This window comes from Eriocheir sinensis, chromosome 40 (genome assembly GCF_024679095.1).
Source record: "Eriocheir sinensis breed Jianghai 21 chromosome 40, ASM2467909v1, whole genome shotgun sequence".
Lineage (NCBI taxonomy): Eukaryota > Metazoa > Arthropoda > Malacostraca > Decapoda > Varunidae > Eriocheir > Eriocheir sinensis.
In genome coordinates, this window is record NC_066548.1 from 15,472,470 (window position 1) to 15,494,180 (window position 21,711).

At 45.7% G+C, this 21,711-nt stretch overlaps 1 protein-coding gene across 2 annotated transcripts in view; it reads right to left on the reverse strand.

Moving 5' to 3' along the window:
• Positions 1–7,269, reverse strand: part of LOC127009403 (cytochrome P450 2L1-like) — a 62,451-nt gene extending 55,182 nt beyond the window's left edge. Inside the window, exons 1-2 of one of the 2 annotated variants that reach the window (XM_050882479.1) lie at positions 7,167–7,269; positions 6,533–6,654 (exon numbers count right to left, since the gene is read on the reverse strand). In XM_050882479.1, the coding sequence (XP_050738436.1) occupies positions 6,533–6,614 (82 nt within the window). In that variant the 5' untranslated portion in view covers positions 6,615–6,654; positions 7,167–7,269. Of the gene's footprint in view, positions 1–6,532; positions 6,683–7,166 lie in introns of both variants that reach the window. The other variant, XM_050882480.1, reaches the window with a different exon arrangement.
• Between the last annotated feature and the right edge of the window lie 14,442 nt (positions 7,270–21,711).

The window sequence follows — 21,711 nt, forward strand, 5'->3', positions numbered from 1 at the left end:
GACCCCAAAAGCCAGAAGTGAGGATTGTAGAATTTGAGAACAAATTGAAAGAGCTGGGGGATATTATTATTGCACAGGGGGAAATTCTTAGCCAACTAGGTAATGAGACCCTTCTCAAGACAGAAGTAGGAAGCTCACCCCCACCCAAAACTATTTCTACTAAGCCCAGGGACATACCCATCCTGCAGTTACATGAACTGGATGATTTAGAGGCTGCAGGGAAACTCAGTCTCTTCTTTGACCTTGTCGAACAATGTACCACCGAAGATGGGGATAGAATGCAGGTGGCTAAAACAAGAGTTAGTTCAGAGCTTGCCATGCTCATTCATAATCAGCAGGGGAAAAGTAGTTGCCAGTCTTGGGAGGATCTGAAACAGTTCCTAAAAACCCAGTTTGCTGCTGAGGTGACTCTTGATAGGGCCTGGCAGCATTTTGAGAGCCATCAGTATGACTGGGCTCTCAACCCACAAAGGTTTGTGAATACTCTAATGTACAAATATGCTGTTATCGAAAGTAAGTTCCCCAGTGACACCCTCCCTAACAAAAAAAAGGCCATAAAAAGGAAATTGTGGAGTGGATTGCCAACAGAGGCAAAAGGAAGGGTAGAAGGCTTTTTGGATGAGAGTTACCCCCTCAATAAGTTTGTTGACCGAGTGGAGCACGAGAGACAGTTCATAATTGCAAAGCATGTCCCTACAATAGGTAGAGTTGAGAAGGAGCAACCTGCCCCAGAAGCCACTAACCCGAAATCTGAGTCGAAGAGTGAGCTCCAGGAGCTTAAAAACCAACTTGATACACTCTCAAAGAAGCTTGAGCGCCTCACCTCGGGAAGACAGCGGTATTGCTCCTACTGCCGCAGTAATTCCCATGACCAGCGTGAATGTACACGCAGCCCACCACCAGGTCATTGTTTTGATTGTCTACGAAAGTACTGTAGACGTGGGCACCCAAATTGTCCAGGGAAGAAGCCCCAATCTAACTCACACTGACTAAGATCCATAAGAAATACTTCCCCGATAATATCCATCGCGGTAAATGGGAGAATCGTGCAGGCTTTAGTTGACACAGGCAGTGGCCACACGCTAGTAAAGAAATCAGTAGTAGAGAGACAAGGTGGGGAGGTCAATACCAGGAAAGAAACACCAAACCTAGCTGGAGTGACTGGCACCCCTCTACGTATTGTGGGAATGGCCTGGCTCGAGATAGCGGTTGGAGAAGAAAAAATTTATAAACAGTTGTTCCCAGTAGTGTCAGAAGCTACTTAGATTCAGATGTTTTGTTGGGCTGTGACGTTTTAGGACAGGCCAGCCTCACCTGGAATCAGTCTAACCGTCTTATGCTGTGGGGAAATGCCACCTATCCTGTGTCCAGAGTAACAAAGAAACCAGGCAAGGTGGAGAGAGTACAGAGCCTTGCTGCCAGGGAAAATCAAAGGGTTAAAACACCTAACCAGCTCAGAGTGAGGGAAAGGCTTGTCATTCCTCCTTATCAGTCCCACTTGTACCCATTAGAGGCGAAGGCTGCAAAAGGGAAGTCCATCATGGTTTACCCTCATCATGGTATTAGTAATCTGAATTACCCTTACATTAACACAGTAAATGAGGAGAATAAGATAATATGCCTTATAGAGAACAAGGGAAGAAGTAACAGAGTACTCAAAGCTGGGACACTTTTGGGGACATAGGAACAAGTAATCCCAGACAGCAGTAACGTAAAATCCACCACAGTCATCCACAACGATTTACTCCCATATTCAGATCAGCCGCGTAGGAGTGGGGACAGGCGTGACAAACTTAGGGCTCTGTTAGAAAAGCAAGATTGGAATCATTTATCAAAAGAGCAACAGCAACTCCTGGCAGAGGTGATCCAGGAGCATCACCTAACATTCATATTGGACAAAAATGAGTTGGGATGCATTCAATCTCCCCCAGTTAACATTGGTATTAGTGATCCAACGCCTGTTAGAAAACCAGCCCACCGTTACCCGGAAAAGGCAAAAGAGATAATAGCAGATCTCCTACAAGATATGGAAGCTAGGGACATAATAGAACCTTCAACGGCAGCTTGGCTAAGCCCTATTGTCCTTGTTACCAAGCCAGATGGCAGTAAACGCATGTGTCTTGATTATAGAGAAGTGAACAGCCACCTCACTACTGACATTTATCCTCTCCCCAGGCTGGAAGAGTTGGTGGAAACTGCATCAGGAAACAAGTACTTTGCCACATTAGACCTGAAAGATGCTTACTTCCAGGTGATGCTGGACGAGGAGAGCAGAGACGTTACCACCTTCAGTGACGGTGTGTCTTTGTACAGGTTCAAAAGGTTGCCTTTCGGCTTAAATTGCAGTCCAGCTATATTTCCCCGTCAGATGGCCACAATATTGTCTCCCCTTATTAAACAAGGCTGGATAAGGAACTATTTGGATGATGTTATTCTATGGGCTCCTGATTTTGACACTCTAGGTAAGAGGCTGGACACCCTTTTCAAGTGTTTCACCCAGAGTGGAGTCAAACTGAATCTTAGTAAATGTGCCTCTGGTCTGAGGCAAGTGAAATTCTTAGGTCACATTGGAGCTATCGCGAGTCACCACGAGTGGTGCATCTTATCATGCATAAGATCTTTGGTGTGACTGCCTCCGTCGCCCTACACACTAGCTTAGATTCAGGAAATATTCACTTTTCTTTACTAAGCTCATTTGTTGCATAAAACAGGTAAATTTTGTTGACATCATTGGATTAAGCAATAATTGTACAAATATAAAACGATAAGGGAAAAAAAATATTTACGGTGAGTAGAAGTCAGAGAAAAACATTTATTGTTTATACTAATTTTAATTTTGTATCGAAATTTGCAGCAATTATCAATTATGGAATCGATTTTTTAATAAAACATTTATCTTACATAAAATCCTCCTGAATACGACGGTACTTTCAGATATCATATAAAGTGCGATATAAGAGGAGACAATAGTGTAGAGTGGTATAAACAAATGTTATTCTCTGATTTCTACTCACCATATCTACTTAATTTGTTTACCTTATCGAGTCTTGAAAGTTGCGTTATAGTTTTACAATCACTGCATGTCAAATATTGTCAGCAAAATTAATCTATCTTATGTAGCAGATGTGCCAAGTAAAGAAATATGTTTCCCGAAACAACCCACACTATCCATTTCCTTGCCTGCTGCTCATGGGGGTGAGGTGCGTTCAACACAACACTTCATACAGATCTGCATGAAGCATAATGTAGACGAGGCTTTACACACGACTAGCAAAATCTCAGTGTCACGAAACAAATGAGAAATAGATCTATTCGAGAAAAAAAAATTCCTAACATTCCTCCCGGGATTTGAATCCGGCCCTCGACATGGGAGGCAGACACGTCCCCGTCGTGTGATCCCTGAGCCCTGCCTCACAGCCTTGAAAGTCTTTGTTTTTTCTCGGGTCAACACAATTATATATTTATTCTTATCATTCTTATCACCAAGAGATATGCTAACTCACCACAGCACTCTTATCTTCATCTTTGCCCAGATATCTTTGAATATTTCCTTCGAACATTTCCATGAAAACTTTAAAGAATGGACAAAATATCTTCAAATAAAGAAATTTCCAGGTTTGCCAATGATTGAGATAGGGAAGCAGCCAAGATTACGACCAAGACCAATGTAACCAGCCCGATACACTAGAGCAGGGGTTCTTAACTGGGAGCATTCATACCCCTTGGGGGTATGGGAACCAAATAATGGGGGTATTGAACTCTATCTCTGAATGATACTATATATTTGATCTATTAATTTATGGTTAGATAGAATGATACATTATAACGAGAACTCCTATTCAGTATTTATAATCAGTGTTATTTCATGAATCTAAGAGTGATTAGCACTCAGTTGTATTACTTTTTCTTCTTTAAAATAGATATTATAATATTTGGAAAACATTTATGTGTGGTTGTAAATATGAGGAAAAACATCAAACCACCCAAAATATTTGGCTTGGCAACCCAGTGAAGATCTTGCTATTTTTCACTGTGTTTTGAACTGAATGACAGTTGAGCTCAGTGAGTTGTAGTTAGCCCAATACCTCCGTCCATCCCTTCTTCACATTGTCATTGTGATCGTCTTCATAATTATTTCCTCTGTATGCATTTTCTCTTCTCTGCCCAAGATTGAGTAATAGATGTTTAAATACTATAAGGATAAAAACATTGTAATCTGCATTTGCATCTTCAAATGCATAGGATAGTCCTTTAGCCTTTATTTTTTTGTTCAAATACTTAATTTTGTAAGTTACTTTTACAGTATTTAATCTACTATTCATGTATTTATTTTTTGATACATAATTATTGCAGTTTACAGCACGTGTTTGGATGCATATTTAGCCGTTTTAAGTATGAGCCATATCTATCATAATCCTAATTATTACAAGATGTGATAGGTATAATATAGCTATGGGTTGGTAGGCTTAATTAATGATGGCAAGGGGATGTAAAGCTTAGTTTTCGTTGGGGTCATAATACCACTTCGTATTTTTCTCATGGAAGCTCATTTTATTTATGGATGCCGTTAGCACAGGTTTTCCTAAGGTAGCATGGACCGGTTCTGGTACCAATTAAGTGATTTAGGAATGACACAAATGTATTTATCATTATTATTATTATTGTCATTATTATTATTATTATTATTATTATTATTATTATTATTATTATTATTGTCATTATTATTATTATTATCATTATTATTATTATTCAGATACTGTTCCATAAAAATCATGTATATGCGTACCAGTATGTTTTTTTTTATAGTTTTTTGTATTTTTCTTTCACAGGCTGTTGCAAAATGTCTGTCGAAAAAACAGTGGAATGATTCATATTGTTGTGCTGGAAGCTTCCCCCGGCGTCCATGGGCCTCTAGAAGGCTCCGGGAGGAGCGAGCAGGAGGGCGGGGAGCAAGGCCCCGTTCGCGCCCGCGGGGCTAGCTGTTGTTGTTGTTGTTTTATTTTCTCATGCACGCTGGCATGATGGGCTATGGGGGAGCCCTGCAGAGTGGCTCGGCGACAGGCCATGAGGCCCTGCCCAGCGGTCGGGGGGCACGGGTGCATCTTGCACCCGTAGCCGGAGCCGAGCGAGCAACTCCACAGTCTATAAGCTGGCTCAGTGGCCAGGAGACTTGCTGGCTCGACGAATGCTGGCGTTCCACTGGCGGGGCTAGCGGCCAGGCGCCAGGCGGGAAGTGTTGCCAACTCGCACATATTTTTGCTACATGTTCTTGTATGATCTAAAATATACTGTAACACTCTAGACCAGGGCTACTCAACTGGCGGCCCGCGGTCCGAATCCGGACCTTATGAGTGTTGTAACTGGACCCCAAGTTCCAGCAGTAGAAAAATATAACTGATTTACATGGTCCTGGTAGTGATAGATTCTTGCAAGTATATTTCCTTGCCTGACTGTAGGCCCTACAATCAGTCAAGGAAATACACTTGCAAGAATCCATCGCTAGAACTTTCATAATGTAAAATTATATTTTGCTACTCCTGGAGCTGGGGTCCAGCTACAATATTTAATCGGATCTCTGCATACATTTGTACTTGTCTAACTGGACCTTTGCTCATAATGGTTGAGTAGCCCTGCTCTAGACTGTACTGTTCTGGATATATATAGGAGAAGAGGGCGAGAGGGGACAGTCCGAGTCATAGTAAGCTAGTGGCCAGTGAAGAGTCAAGAGTTAAGTGTACTACTAAGGAAGAATATTAAACTTCAGAAGTTGTGCAAAGTGTTTACATATCTCCCTCCCACGGATTCTTGTGACGGCGACACGGGACCCAAGTAATACGTCCGGCATAACAATATGTTGCTTTTGGCTTCACCTGTTCAACATGATGGAACTGAAAGACACAAACGCATGATTTGAAAAATGGTAATGAGCAATGGAAATTTGAGGCCATCATATTCATATTGTTAACTATTAGGAGTTAATAGGACTGGTGATGATGATTTCGGGAGTCGAGCGAAGTCATCATACTGAGCTATATAGTTGGGGTCTACGATCATTAATCATTAAAGGTCAAGTCGCTCCAACCCGGCGAGCAAACATAATATCACGGGATTGAATTATTGTGAAGTACCAGTAAATAACTAGGCGTTTACCAGGTGCACGCGCTATACCCATGCACCCTCTCCTCGGATTTATGGCGATGTTTTAGACTGATGAAAGTGAAACCTTGGAAGGGCACAAGCATGACAAATAAGCACATAAGAACAACAATGATGAGGAAAGAAATATCTCCGTAATTACAGGAAAGGATGTTGTAGTGGTAAGGACATGTTACGAGGTGGAGCGACGTATTCATGAAAAGAAGGTAATAAAAATAAATTGAGAGGCAAAAGGAAGAAGAGGATGACCGAAAAGAAAATGAGGATGCACCGACTGTTGAGGGAAAGGAGAAAACTTAGATCGCAATGGATACCTTACATACGTGAGGGAAAAGTCAAAGGCAAAGAGGAAGAAATCTCGGACGAGAACACTTACCAGGCGGCAAGTCCTTGGGTGTGGTGAGGTAGTGCCTCAGCAGTAGCACCACCAGGCCAAACAACAACACCGCCAGCCACATACCGCACGTTCCTCCTACCGGGGATGCACTGATACTGGTGCTGTAACAGTTAATTCAGCTGCAATAATCTGAAATGCAATTTACTGATAATCTGCTCTTCTACTTCTCTGACTAACTGGCCAATATTCAGAGAAGTTTTTAGATACATGCGATATTTGAAAAACCTCAAGGGCTCCGTTGTCTATAAGGGGTTCACAATATTTATCCCTCTTTCAAATTATGAATTTCTTGATGTTTCCAGATAATCATTATCCAAATAAGGAGGTAGTATATTACTTGCCCCCAAAACAATCCCACTTAGGGCCCTATGAATCTTAATATATATATATATATATATATATATATATATATATATATATATATATATATATATATATATATATATATATATATATATATATATTAACCTGCTGAGCATATATATTAACCTGCTGATGCTCATCCCATGCACGTACGTAGAAGTTTCAGTAAAACCTCAACAACTCTAAAACTAAACCTGTCACGATAAGTCTTACTGATATGTATAAAAACTTGCTGCATATTTGGACTCACCCAACGTAATATCCTCACTCCTCACTCAAGACCGCTAGATCTTCCCTGCTGGTATGTTGTGGGACGACTATACGGATCATATTCTAAAACATTTCGGAGCTTTTGATATGATAAGGCTTTCGTTGAAGTTGCAGGTACTTCCACATGCTAAAGTTTCACCACCTATATAGTGATAGTTTGACAAGGCTTCTGCACTATGAATGTGAAAAACACTCATGAGAACCAGTCTAATCTACTTTGTGGCCACTGGAAATATTTGTTTAGACAGTCCAAAGGGTCGAAGAATACGGACCTGCATGTACGGCAACAGTCTCTCACCCTAACCTTGAGGGTGACGTCACCAAAGTCCTATGAGAGAGAGAGAGTACCAACATCCTAAGATTTGGACGCCATATTTGGCCCATATATTTCTGATTCACAGCCATACGAGGCGTCCACTGAAACTGAGTATACTTATGTCAGGCAGGCACACCTCCTATCAACCAGTTGGGAGCCAGCAACCAGTGAGCGCTGGGAAGACACAAACAAGTGTCGCCAACACAAGAGTTATATGCCTAGAGCGCGGGCTCCCGTGTTGTGGGGTTGGCGGCGGGTGAGACCTTGAAGGAAGGATGGAAGGAAAGGGCATATGACGTCACAGAAGTGAAGCAGTCTTGCGCTCCGGCGCCAATCTCAAGTCCACCCATAACATTGCTCGGCTGGCCGGACGCGCGACACCCACACACCTCAACATTTTGCCTTCATGACGGCTTGCTCTGCCTTTGGTTGCGCCCACAGAGGCGGGGATGGTAGCATAAGGTTTTATCGGTAAGACAAAATTATATTTGTGGTGAAACATTATGTAGAAGGCGAGAAAAATAAGCTTGAAAAAGAGCGTCACAAAAGAATGCTAATGATTCCTTGGGGGAAATTTCAAGGAAATCATCTGTAATTCATCTCCCATGGCTTTTACACACAATTAGGTCACATTACTGAAATGTAGAGGTCCTTAGGTATTATCAGAAGTACGATGAACACATAGTTATTTTGCAAAACATGTAAAATAAGAGTGTAAACCTGAGCAAGTTACCGAGCCGATTCAACCCACAGGCACTCATTTGCCTGACACCATTAATTCTCATTCCCTCTCATTATTATTCTCTAATTCTCACTCTCTTTCTCTCTCATTCTCATTCCCTTTTTCATTATCGTTCTCATTACCTCTCTCATTCTCATTATCATTCCCCCTCATTTTCAATCTCTCTCTCTCTCTCTCTCTCTCTCTCTCTCTCTCTCTCTCTCTCTCTCTCTCTCACACACACACACACACGCACGTTCTTCCTTTCTCATTCTTTCTCTCATGCACATTCTCTCATTCTCATTAACTCTCTCATAACGAGTCCCCCTCAATCTCTCATTTTTATTCTCTAATTCTCATTCTCGTTGTCATTCTCATTATCTCTCTCTCATTCTCATTGACATCCCCCTCATTTTCAATCTCTCTCTCTCTCTCTCTCTCTCTCTCTCTCTCTCTCTCTCTCTCTCTCTCTCTCTCTCTCTCTCTCTCTCTCTCTCTCTCTCTCTCTCTCTCTCTCTCTCTCACATCAATGCATCGATGCAGCAAATAAAGCGAACAGAATGTTGGGCTTCATTAAAAGAAACTTTTTATTCAAGAATAAAGATGTAATACTTCCGCTCTACAATAGTTTAGTCAGACCCCACTTGGAATATGCGGTACAGTTTTGGTCTCCCCACCATGCAAAGGACATTGCTAAACTAGAAGGTGTTCAGCGTCGAGCAACAAAAATGATCCCTTCCTTGCGCAACAAATCCTACGAAGAAAGGCTTTCCACCCTTAACATGTTCTCTCTTGAGAAACGTCGCCTCCGAGGAAAACTGATCGAATGTTTTAAAATACTTAATGGTTTCACGAATGTAGACAGAACAAAATTGTTTATGATCGATGACACTTTGCGAACGAGGAACAATGGCACAAAACTCAAATGTAGACAAGTAAATTCAGACTGCACCAAATTTTTCTTCACCAACGTTGTAGTGCGAGAATGGAATAAGCTCCCACCATCAGTCCAGTGTAACACGATTGACTCCTTTTAAAAACAAGCTCGACCGTCACTTCCTTGAACTTAATATTAACTAGCGTAGAAAAGCAACGTTTTGGAGCCATCTGATTAATGTAAAATCACTTAGGTTTAAGGACAGACCACCTAGTCTGGACCATGGGGTCTGTGTGGTCTGATTTTCTATGTAAATCTATGTAAATCTCTTAATTAATCTCTCTCTCTCTCTCTCTCTCTCTCTCTCTCTCTCTCTCGGGAGGGAGGGAGGGATTAACCGCGGCGCCGAGCCCTGCCCTGCCCTGCCCCGCCCTGACCTGACCTGACTGCACCTGACCCTCTCTCGAGCCGCCGGGCCGGGAACGGCAGGGGACACTTTTCTGTTTTACTTATAAATAATTGAAGCTGGTCATTATGGCAAGTGTCGCCGCTAACGCCGACCTTCGCTCAGACAGTGAACGTGAAGGAAATTAACCTAATAAGGAAAACATTAGTAAAAGTACTGTCGACATGCCACCTCCGTCTGAACCCAGTGCTAAGCCTAAACATGTGTCGGGTTCAGAGGCCACTATCTCACCACGACTGTCAAAGGAAAATCATACTCCCCTGAATCAGTGCAACATGGCACAAATGAGCAACAACATCACCGGCGCTGTCAGCGTAGTGAACAGTTCAGGTGAAAAAGAAAATAGTGGTAAAATGCAGGAAGTGGCGGCAAGCAGTGACCCCAGTGCAGCAAAGCGCGGAGGGCAAACAGTGACCTTAACGAAGGAGTACCTTAACGAAAGGTTCACGAAACTATATCTCCAAAAACAATTTCGTGATATTGGAATAAGTAAAGTGTGGGTGACAAAAGATGAGCTAATTAAAAAAACTTTAAAATTCACTGAAAACTCACAATACTGTAACTCTCGCAGTGAGGCCAACATGCACGAGCACACTAACCGCCATATTCTCAGTGAAGATCTTCCCTCTTCGTCGAAACGTCGCTTAGAGAGTGTGTTTCCGTTGAAGGGTATGCCCAGTCCCTAGATCTTTTCCCCCTTCGACACAATGCTTCCGTGTAGTGTTAATTTGTACTACTGCAAATCAAACAAACGTTGAAAACCGAAACCTTAATGCAATTTATAGGTACATTTTTATAATGGATTATATAGTGTGACTAATATTTATGTAAACAGTGCTTGATGCAGTGACATACATTATATATAGCAGAAATTGTACATTGATGCATTTAATTGGTTGGTACCCGTGGCTATGTTTGCTTCGCTTTCATCTCGTCCCGTTACCTGTGGGCGGAGCTTAGGAGGCCTCGTTAGAATAAACTGCTTTTATTTTCTTTATTTTCCTCCTGTTCCATGAGACATCTCTTTCTCCTTTCGTTATTTCTCCTTTGTAAATATATTTTAACTAGCCTTCGAGCTCCTATCAGTGGGTGGAAAATGTTATCTATATTGCTGAGCTTAGCTAAGCTCCGTCCACAGGTGACGTCACGAGTTTGGAGATTGGCTGTGGGAAACCAGCACGGAGTACCACATAACACCACATATTCATACACACTTGTGAAACAAGCGCCCGGAGGCCAAAGCCTGTTAGTCCGTCACTTTAAAATTCATCCCAGCAATCTTAATTCATGCTGATGGTTCGAAGTGCCCGCCCTACCAACGCTCAAAAAAGAACTGTTGTGTATAGTTGAGACGAAAGGGCGGGGCGTCCTGGTTGAGAGGAGTGTGCCAGTGTTGGCTTAAATTATCATAGGAACCGTGAAGTCTTGAATAAACAGAAAAATATTGCTTCTTGCATTGTATGACTTTTTACATAAGGCCTAGAAAACTTAAATTGTTCTTATGCCCAATTAATAATACAGCAACATGGAAAAATGTTGTAATAAAGCATTAAATGTGCGAAGATATTAGCGAAGAGCGGGCCTTCACCTCCTCTTCGTCAAGAGAGAAAATTAGTTCATTTTTTTCCCGCTCGCCGCTTCGCGCGCTGCATCAAAGACACTCCTCGTCACTGAGAATACCGTTTGGTCCACGAAGCCTTGTTTCCTCCCGTGAAGGGGGAAAAGATTGTTTGAGAAATCCACCGTAACCCTCTTCCAAAGCCACCAGTCGATGTGACACCAACCGAAGGAGTAGCAAATAAACTGGTAAATGTTCAAGAAAACCTGGAGGAGAAAGACACGGTAATATCACGCTTAAATAATGAAATCATAAAATCAATTCAGTGTTGGTAAAAGTAGCTGATCGTCTGGCACCCCTGGAAACAAGAACAGAACGATTGGCAGAGCTGGAGACAAACCCCTCAAATCCTCCCCCGCCACCGCTGACACACGCTGACTCAGCAACAATATGCAGCCTAACCAGCCGCATCGAAAAAATGGAGGAGGTTTTAGAAAACATTTTAACGATATGATGAAGTATGATGAAAAGTATGATGATGATTAGTCCATTACCAAGGTAAGATGCACAAATAATACACATCACGCTTCCCCCTCTGAAAATTGTCCTAGTATAGAGAGCAGAGTCCAAACTTTAGAACATAGGGAAACTGCAAGAGGCCGGGTGGCCTACACAGGGCAGCTCCAGAATCCCCCCCACTACTCACGATGGGTGAGGTGTAGTTATAGGGGTTACAGGTAGAGGCTTGATCCTCGTTATACCGGCGGTACTAGGCACGCACCTGTACCCTGCCACCTTACTGCACCCACACCTCACTGCCACCTGTCGTCCTCGTCCATGTAGCTATCCAGTCTACTCTTAAAACAAGCTATCGTCCCTGCACTAACTATGTGATTGCTGAGTCTATTCCATTCCCCCACCACCCTATTACTAAACCAATGATTGCCTATATCTCTCCTAAATCTATACTTTTCTAATTTAAATCCATTACTGCGAGTTCTATCCTGCTGGCTAATTCTCAGTACTTTACTTATATCGCCTTTGTTGTAACCCTTGACCCATTTGAATACTTCTATCAGATCTCCCCGCACTCTTCGTCTCTCTAGTGAATGTAAGTTTAGATGTTTCAGCCTATTTTGATATGGGAGGTTCCTCAGCCCCTGAATCATCTTGGTCATCCTCCTCTGAACTGATTCTAGCAAGTTGATGTCCATTCTGTACTGTGGGCACCAAAACTGGACAGCATGATCTAAGTGTGGCCTAACTAACGCTAAATAGAGTCTGAGGATGACCTCTGCACTCCTGTTGGTTACCGTCCTGTTATTAAAGCCTAATACCTTGTTAGCCCTATTCCTCGCACTAATACATTGCTTCCTTAGTTTTAGGTCAGAGTTCACAAATACTCCCAAATCCCTTTCACACTCTGATCTGCCAATCGCTGTGGAGTCTAAACTATACCCGTGTAATGGATTGCGTGTTCCTACACTAAGTACGCTGCACTTGGTGATGTTAAAATTCATCTGCCATTTCTCTGACCAACCTGACAGTTTGTTGAGATCCTCCTGCAGTGCTCTAGCATCCTCCCTTGTCCTAATAGTGAGTCCTATTTTGGTGTCATCTGCAAATTTACCTATGTCACTAGTTATCCCATTGTCTATGTCATTGATGTAGATAATGAATAAAAGCGGGCCTAAAACTGAACCTTGAGGAACCCCACTGGTAACATTACCCCATTCGGATGTTTTACCGTTAATGGTAACCCTCTGTTTGCTGTCGCTAATCCACGCTTTAATCCAATCAAATACCTTCCCCCTTATCCCATGAGCCCTGACTTTATATAACAGTCTCTGGTGAGGTACCTTATCGAAGACCTTACTAAAATCAAGATAAACCACATCATAGCTCTCATCATTGTCAGCTGCCTCGTATACTCTATTGTAAAAGGATATAAGATTAGTGAGGCACGACTTTCCTTTAGTAAACCCATGCTGGAGTCGTGAATTAAATTATGTCTGTCTATATGGTCCCTAATACTATCAGCTGTTATTGACTCAATCATTTTACCTATAACTGACGTCAAACTAATCGGTCAATAGTTCTCCATAGAAGATTTGTCTCCCTTCTTAAATATTGGAATAACGTGTACCTGCCTCCATGAAACAGGCACCACCCCTGTGTCGAATGACTTCCTAAATACTTCTGTTAACTGCCCACTTATTTCAGTTTCACATTCCTTTATTACCCTGGGGAAAAGTTTATCTGGCCCTGGCGCCTTAGTGACTTTAAGTCTATCCATCTGTCTAATCACGAGCTCCCTACATATGTTGATGTCGGTTAATTCTTCTACCTCTTCTCCCCTGTAGATCTGTTCTCCCTGAGGTATATCATCTAATCTTTCTTTGGTAAATACAGTTAAGAAATATCTATTTAATGCCTCGCTCATTTCCTCATCACTATCAATCAGTGATTCTCCTGACTTAAGCGGCCCTATCTTATCCCTAACCTTGGTCTTATAAAGCTGAAAGAAGCCCTTTAGATTGGTCTTTGCTTCCCTGGCAATTCTAATCTCATAATTACGTTTTGCCATACGTATGTTTTTCTTTACTGCTCCAGCTAAATCATTGTAACTATCCCTTAGGTGAGTTTCCCCCCTTTTAATTCTAACATATAGTCCTCTTTTCCTTCCTATTTCAGTTTTTAGCCTTTCGGTCATCCATCGCGGATAATTACCTGTTGACCTGACTTCCCTGTGAGGTATAAACTGTTTCTGTCCTAATTTAATCTCCCTGACCAGACTATTGTACTCACCCTCCAAGCTACTGACCTGACTAGTGACCTCACCAGAGATTAACGCCCCTCCCTGCTCTGGGTCCTGACCTACTTCTGATCTCACTCCCCTAAGCTTCTGCAGCTGCTTTCTTAACCCCTCGTAGTCTGCCTTCCTGAAGTCAGGTATTAATATGTTGTTACTGCTGACTCTATCCTCCCATTTAATATTAAATCTAATTTCCTTATGATCACTGTTACCTTATGAATCCCCAACCTCAATGTTGCTTATTATGTCCTCTCTATTAGTTAACAACAAATCCAAAATATTTTCTTCCCTCGTTGGTGTTCTAATTAACTGCTTAAGGAAACTATCCTGTATCACATCTAACAAATCCTGTGCCTCTTGGTCTCAGGATAAAGTTTCCCACTCTATGTTCCTATAATTGAAATCCCCAATTACACACACATTCCTATAATCTTGACGCCCTACTAATTTCTTGTAAAAGGGGTTGGCTACTGTCCCTGGAAAGGTTGGGCGGTCTGTAAAGTACTCCGATGACAAGCTTCTTCTTCCTACCTGTTGTTTCTACCCAGAGGGATTCTGTATTGCTATCTTCCTTGATTGAGCACAACCCGAGGAAGCTCCGCAGCTCCTTCACGTTGGTGGGTGTCGGCCAGTCCCTTACCGCAGCCACCTTCTCAGGATCAGTGCGTACTCCAACCTCGCTCACGATGTGTCCCAAGTATTGGACCTCTTTTTGGAATAGGCAGCATTTCTTCGGGCTGAGTTTAAGGTGTGCAGCTCTAAACCGAGCGAAAACCTCTGATAGCCTTTCCATCTGCTCGAAGGTCTGGCCAAAGACAATCACGTCGTCGAGGTAGATGAGTGCCGTCTTCCAGTGAAGTCCCTCCAGCACCCTCTCCATCAGCCGCTCGAACGTGGCCGGCGCGTTGCACAGGCCAAAGGGCATGACCTTAAACTGCCACAGGCCTTGACCGTAGGAGAAGCCTGTTTTCTCTTTGTCCTGCTCCGCCATTTTGACTTGGTGATACCCAGACTTCATATCTAGTGTTGAAAACCACTTGGGGCCCACCAAAGCGTCGAGCGTGTCGTCGATCCGTGGGAGTGGGTATGAATCCTTAATGGTGAGATCGTTGAGGGCTTGGTTGTCCACGCAGCACCTGAGGGAACCGTCCTTTTTCCTGACGAGCACTACAGCAGATGCCCACGGGCTGCTGGACCGCTCGATTAACCCCTGTTGCCGGAGATCATCCATCACCTCATCCATCTCCTTGCGACGGGCTGGTGCCATCCTTCGAGGAGCTTGCTTCACTGGGCGGTGGCTACCTGTGTCGATGTGGTGCTCTACCAGGTCCGTACACCCCAACTCCAGGTCTCCTGTGGAAAACACATCTGCATTCCTCACGAGAAGCTCCCTGAGCTGTTCCACTTGGGGCTCCTCCAGACACTGGGAGCTCCTGTCAAAGAGGTCGCGCAGGTAGTCGGGCAGCTCCTCCTGGGGCTTCGTCAGGGTTCTCCTGCAGACACAGGTTCTCGGTTTCTGGTCGATCTCTTGGCACAACCCCACCATGGTCCCTTGTTTTCTTTTCTTTGGGCTGAAGGAGACATTGGCCACGACGACAGGCACTTCCGCTGCAGTAGGGTCTGCCAAAGTACTGCCTACAATCATCCCGTTTTCTATGGGCATCGACTTCCACTCTTTACCACACACAGACTAGCCGGGGGGACACCCGTAATTTGACAGGGCAATAGCATCTCTGACCTCAGAGGAATAATGGTGGTGCGCTTGACCGTCACTGGCAGGCCCTCCACTTGGCAGCCCGTCATGGTGGTTCTCCTGCACATTGATATCTTCGGGGCATGTACAGGACAGACTGGTCGTTGCCCCCGTGAACCAGTTCTCCTTCTTCCCTCGCCCGAGTGGTAGTCCCTCGCCGGGGGCACATTTTTCCGACACTCATTCTTCCAGTGCCCCTTTTCTCCACAGGTCCAGCACTTGGGTCCTTCCCTGGGCTTCTTCCTAGCGCCACCTTCATATTCCTTCTTCCTCTTATAGCATTCGTTCTCCTTGTGCCCAACTTTCTCGCAGTACCAGCACGTTCCTTGGAACCTGTCTGTGTCGCTGACACCGCCCTTTCGTGCCCTAAAGCCAGAAGTCGAGTCGTCCCTGAAGCTTGACCAACTAGACCTAACAAAGGACTCAAACTCCATGGCACGTGAAAGAGCTTCCTGCATTGATGTTGGCTTAGCTTGGTTCACTTGTATCTTCAGCTGAGGGCTGTCCAGGGCATCGATGAATTGATCACGCAGCAAAACCGTCAGCAGGTCAGGGCTGGCACCTGGGTATGCCTTGTGTGCCATACTCTCAAGGTCCTGAGCGAGTTCCTGAAGAGACTCGCCGCGCCTCCTGTTGCGGGTTCTGAACTTAACCCTGAAGAGCTCGTTCTGATGCTTGGTCCCATATCGTTGCTCCAGCGCCTGTGCCAGCCCGCTGTAGCTGCCCTTTGTCGCATTGTCGAGCTGAGCAAGGACCTCCAGCGCCGCCCCTTTCAGGCTAGTGGCCAGCTGAACCGCGCACTCTTGGTCATCCCATCCATTCCGAGCTGCCAACAGCTCAAACTGAGAGCGGTAAGCCTCCCAGGAGACCTTGCCATCAAACTCCTGAGGCTTCTTTCTAACAGGCGACCCCAGCAGACTCATGGGGGTGGCGGAACTTCTCGCGGGGGTAAACTCAGGCGTAACAGGGCTCAAACTACCCCGGACTTGCGTAGGAGAAGCATCTTGGGTACAACTAGCCCCTCCAGGCACTGGCTGTCCGTTTCCAGCCAAACAGTCTTCAAGGGCCTTCACTCTGTCACTTCTAATATTTCTTTGTGTGTCGTCTCCCGTACTACCTCCATCTCTTGTTGGAGATTTGTGTGTTCTTTCTCTACTTTTATCAGGCGTTGTTCGTGGTCACATCAGTCATTTCTCTTCGCACTGTCTCACTTTCATCTTGTACTGCTTTTAGCTGTAGCTGTAATCCTGTGAAGCGGTCTTCTAGATGTTCTTTGAGTTCCTGGAGTGTTCCTTGTTGTTGTTGCTGTGCTCTTTCTTGTTGTAGCAGTGCTCTCTCTTGTTGTTCTTTGAGTTCTTGAAGTGCTCTTTCTTGTTTCTCCCCCTGTAATCTCAAGGCTTCCAAAAGTTCAGTCAACATGTCGTCCCTCTGGGCAGCTTGGGAACGAGTATCCATGGCGAAAAAACAAATGGCTACACTCCTGACACCAATGTTATGCCGGACGTATTACTTGGGTTCCGTGTCGCCGTCACAAGACTCCGTGGGAGGGAGATATGTGAACACTTTGCACAACTTCTGTAGTTTAATATTCTTCCTTAGTAGTACACTTCACTCTTGACTCTTCACTGGCCACTAGCTTACTATGACTGGGACTCCCTCCTCTCGCCCTCTTCTCCTATATGTATATCCAGAACAGTACAGTCTAGAACGTTACAGTATATTTTAGATCATACAAGAACATGTAGCAAAAATATGTGCGAGTTGGCAACACTTCCCGACTGGCGCCTGGTCGCTGGCCCCGCGGGGCGCGGGCGGGGCTTTGCTCCCCGCCCCCCTGCTCGCCTTCTAGAGGCCCATAGACGCCGGGGGAAGCTTCCAGTACAACACTATGTATATATATATATATATATATATATATATATATATATAGATATATATATATATATATTGTTACCCCCCCACCCCCGCTGAACACACTCCACAGCACGAACAGGCGGTGGCACCTCAACCCCAGACCACCACACGCGGGTCGTGAACACCCATAACAGCGAGACACCACACCGTCACTCGCCGGGGCAGCCAACACACCACGAGGCAAGCAAGGCAGGGCAAAGAGGCTCAAAGTGCAGGTTTTCTTCTTCACTGGGCAGCTCCAACACCGTACAAACACTGGTTCACAAGGCACAGTAACTCCCAGTACACAGAGGGGGGCAGACACAGCACAAGGCACGCTACTACGGTCTACGAGCAGGGGCACACACTTGCTCGCAGCACGTCTCTTGTCTCTTGCCGCTCAACTCTCTCTTTGCTCCGCGACTCCGCCGGCCGCTCCCCGGCTGGGCTGTCGCAATGCACCCCACGCCCGCCGGCCACAACAGCCCTCCGCGCCACAAACTAGCACCTCCCCCCCCCGCCACACAAATAACCACAGAGTTATATACTAGAGGGTTCAACTTCATTCTCTAGCCACGCTGAGAGGTGAAGCCACTGCTCCTGCCTGTAACTCTATGGTCGGCCGCCATAGGGTGATGGATTGGCGACCTTTCCATGATTCCACATGTTTACACCTAACCACTATTAGCTAGCCACCATTATGATATTTTGGAAAACTGAGCCGATCATCGTGTTGATGAGACATTACTGCATTTCATGATCATAAATGTATTGCACTTTGGTATACCTTCAATAAAATAATGAGAAAAAATTATGGAAGTGTATAAACATTTTTGTTCACTTTTTTTGCTTCAAGTCGTTATCATTCATGTACTTTTTATTGCATTATTTTTTTTGTTTACAGTTTCAAATTCAGCACATTTTACCGATTCAGATGGTATATGAACAATGTAACAATAATCAGGGTGTAAAAAATGGACAAAAAAATAACAAATCTATCTGACTGCTATGCCGGACGTGTTACTTGGGTTCCGTGTCGCCGTCAGGAGACTCCGTGGGAGGGAGATATGTAAACACTTTGCACAGCTTCTGTAGTTTAATATTCTTCCTTAGTACTACACTTCACTTTGACTCTTCACTTACCACTAGCTTACTATGACTGGGACTAGGACTCTCTCGCCCTCTTCTCCTATATATATCCAGAACAGTACAGTCTAGAATGTTACAGTATATTTTAAATCATACAAGAACATGTAGCAAAAAAATATATGCGAGTTGGCAATACCTCCCGCCTGGCGTCTGGCCGTGCCCCGCGGGGCGCGGACGGCTCGCCTTGCTCCCCGCCCCCCTGCTCGCTCCTCCCGGCGCCTTCTAGAGGCCCATGGACGCCGGGGGAAGCTTCCAGCACAACACTATCCCCCCCTCTTAATTGTGATTGTCCCGATCACACACTTAACTATATACAAACATAAGAGAATTAATCAAAAACATAATAATCGTCGTATCGCCGTGGACGCCTGCGTTGTCTCTGCCTTCTGCTCGGTGCCTCCTGTGCGTCTGTCTCTTGGTGCGCCTCGTCGTCGTCCGCTTCTTGGGGTGTCCCTGGAACATCTGCCGAAGCCGGGAGGTTATCTCCCTCGGCTGAAAAGTCCAGAAGGCCTATGTCGTCGTCGACTTCCTCTCGGTCCTGGACGTCCTTTGCGTTTTCGTCGGCTGCTGGGTGTCTGTAGTTGTTCCAGGTGTAGTTTCCCGGACCGTGGTACCTTCATAGGCGGTTGACGTGGACAACTTTCGGCTTCTCCGGATTCTCCTTCTTCCGTTCTCCGGATTCGGTAAGTCACGTCGGAGAGGCGTTCTAGCACAGTATAAGGGCCTTCCCAGGGGCTCTGTAACTTCGGAGACTGTCCTTTCTTCCTCTGCGGGTTGTAAAGCCAGACTTGGTCTCCTTCCTTGAAGTCAACGTGGCTTGCCCTCATATTGTAACCGCGCTTCATGGCCTCCCCGGAAAACTTCAAGGCACCACGGACTTGATGGTGCACCTCTTCCAGCCGTTCCTCTAGTTGACGGGCAAAATTGGAGGCGTCCCTTGGAAGGCATTCCCCAGGAGGCCTTCCTGTCAGTAGGTCCACCGGCAATCGCAGCTCACGTCCAAACATCAGCTTTGCCGGTGAATACCCCGTAGTCTCGTGGGGGGCAGACCTGTAGGCCATGAGAAGCGCAGGCAGCTTCTGATCCCATGAAGACTGATCATTGTTGCACTGCTTGGCCAACTCCTGGCCCAACGTCCAATTAAACCTCTCCACCATTCCATCTGATTGTGGGTGCAGAGGGGTGGTCCGGGTCTTCTTGATACCCAGAAGCTTGCAGCACTCAGCAAGGACTGTTGACTCAAAATTCCTTCCCTGGTCGGAATGGAGCTCGTTAGGCACACCGAAGCGACAGAAGAACTCCTCCACCAAAACCTTGGCGATGGAAGTGGCTTCCTGGTCAGGGATGGCGTAGGCTTCCGGCCACTTGGTGAAGTAATCCATTGTGACGCAGATGTACCTATTTCCGTTCGTCGTCAGAGGCAAGGGTCCTGCTATATCCACTGCCACCCGTTCCATGGGGGCTCCAACCTGGTATAGTTGCAATGGGGCACGTGACGCTTCTTGGGGCCCATCTTTGCACAGCACACCTCACACGCGTGACACCATTCTTACACGTCCTTCCTCATGCCAACCTAGTAGAACCTTTGGTGCAGGCGACTCAGTGTCTTCTTTACCCCAAGGTGTCCGCTGGTGATGCTGTCGTTCATTTCTTTCAAGACGCCTTCCCGGGACTTCACAGGTAGCACCGTGGACCAGTAGTGGTCACGACCATCATGAGAGACCCAGCGTCGCTGCAACACCCCGTCGTCCATCCGAAGAGTGTCCCACTGAGTCCAGTAATTCTTGGTGGTAGGGCTTTCTCTCGAGACTACTTCCCACCCAGGTCGCGTTGACGACTGACTCAGCCACTTCATAATTGGTCTCAGATCTCGGTCCTCCCGCTGCAGTTTTCCCAAGTCTTCCCATGGCACCTCCGCTGTCTGTTCCACTGTAGTGCGGCGGCACATATTCTGGACGCTTCCCCTCTGGAGGCAATGTTGACACTCAGCCAGTGACTCAGGTAGGCAGGGGCGCCGGCTCAAGTTGTCCGCGTTACCGTGTGTTAGCCCAGATCGGTGCACAATAGTGTAGTGATGCTGCTCTAGTTTACCTATCCAGCGAGCAGGCTGGCCCTCAGGGTTTTTCAGTGACTTCAACCACCGCAATGCAGCGTGATCCGTGCGGATGGTGAAAGTTGCACCGTACAGGTAAGCATAGAAAAAGTCAAGGCTCTTGACTACTGCCAGGAGTTCTTTCCGGGTCACGCAATAGTTTTTCTCGGCTGGGGTGAGCTTCTTGCTGAAGTAGGCTACAACCCGTTCCATGTCGGCACATGCCTGGGACAGCACTCCACCAATCCCCTTATCACTGGCATCACAATCCAGTATAAAAGACTTAGAGGGGTCTGGGTAGGTGAGTACGGGCGAGCTGATGAGGGCGTCCTTGAGCTTCTCAAAGGCAACCTGAGTTTCCGCTGTCCACTCAAACTTGCGCCCCTGCTTCGTCAGGAGGTGCAGTGGTGCAGCAATCGTAGCGAAGCCTTTCACAAACCTGCGGTAGTATGAGCACAACCCGAGGAAGCTCCGCAGCTCCTTCACGTTGGTGGGTGTCGGCCAGTCCCTTACCGCAGCCACCTTCTCAGGATCAGTGCGTACTCCAGCCTCGCTCACGATGTGTCCCAAATATTGGACCTTCTTTTGGAACAGACAGCATTTCTTCTGGCTGAGCTTAAGGTGTGCAGCTCTAAACCGGGCGAAAACCTCTGATAACCTTTCCATCTCCTGCTCGAAGGTCTGGCCAAAGACAATCACGTCGTCGAGGTAGATGAGTGACGTCTTCCAGTGAAGTCCCTCCAGCACCCTCTCCATCAGCCGCTCGAACGTGGCCGGCGCGTTGCAGAGGCCAAAGGGCATAACCTTAAACTGCCACAGGCCTTGACCGTAGGAGAAGGCTGTTTTCTCTTTGTCCTGCTCCGCCATTTTGACTTGGTGATACCC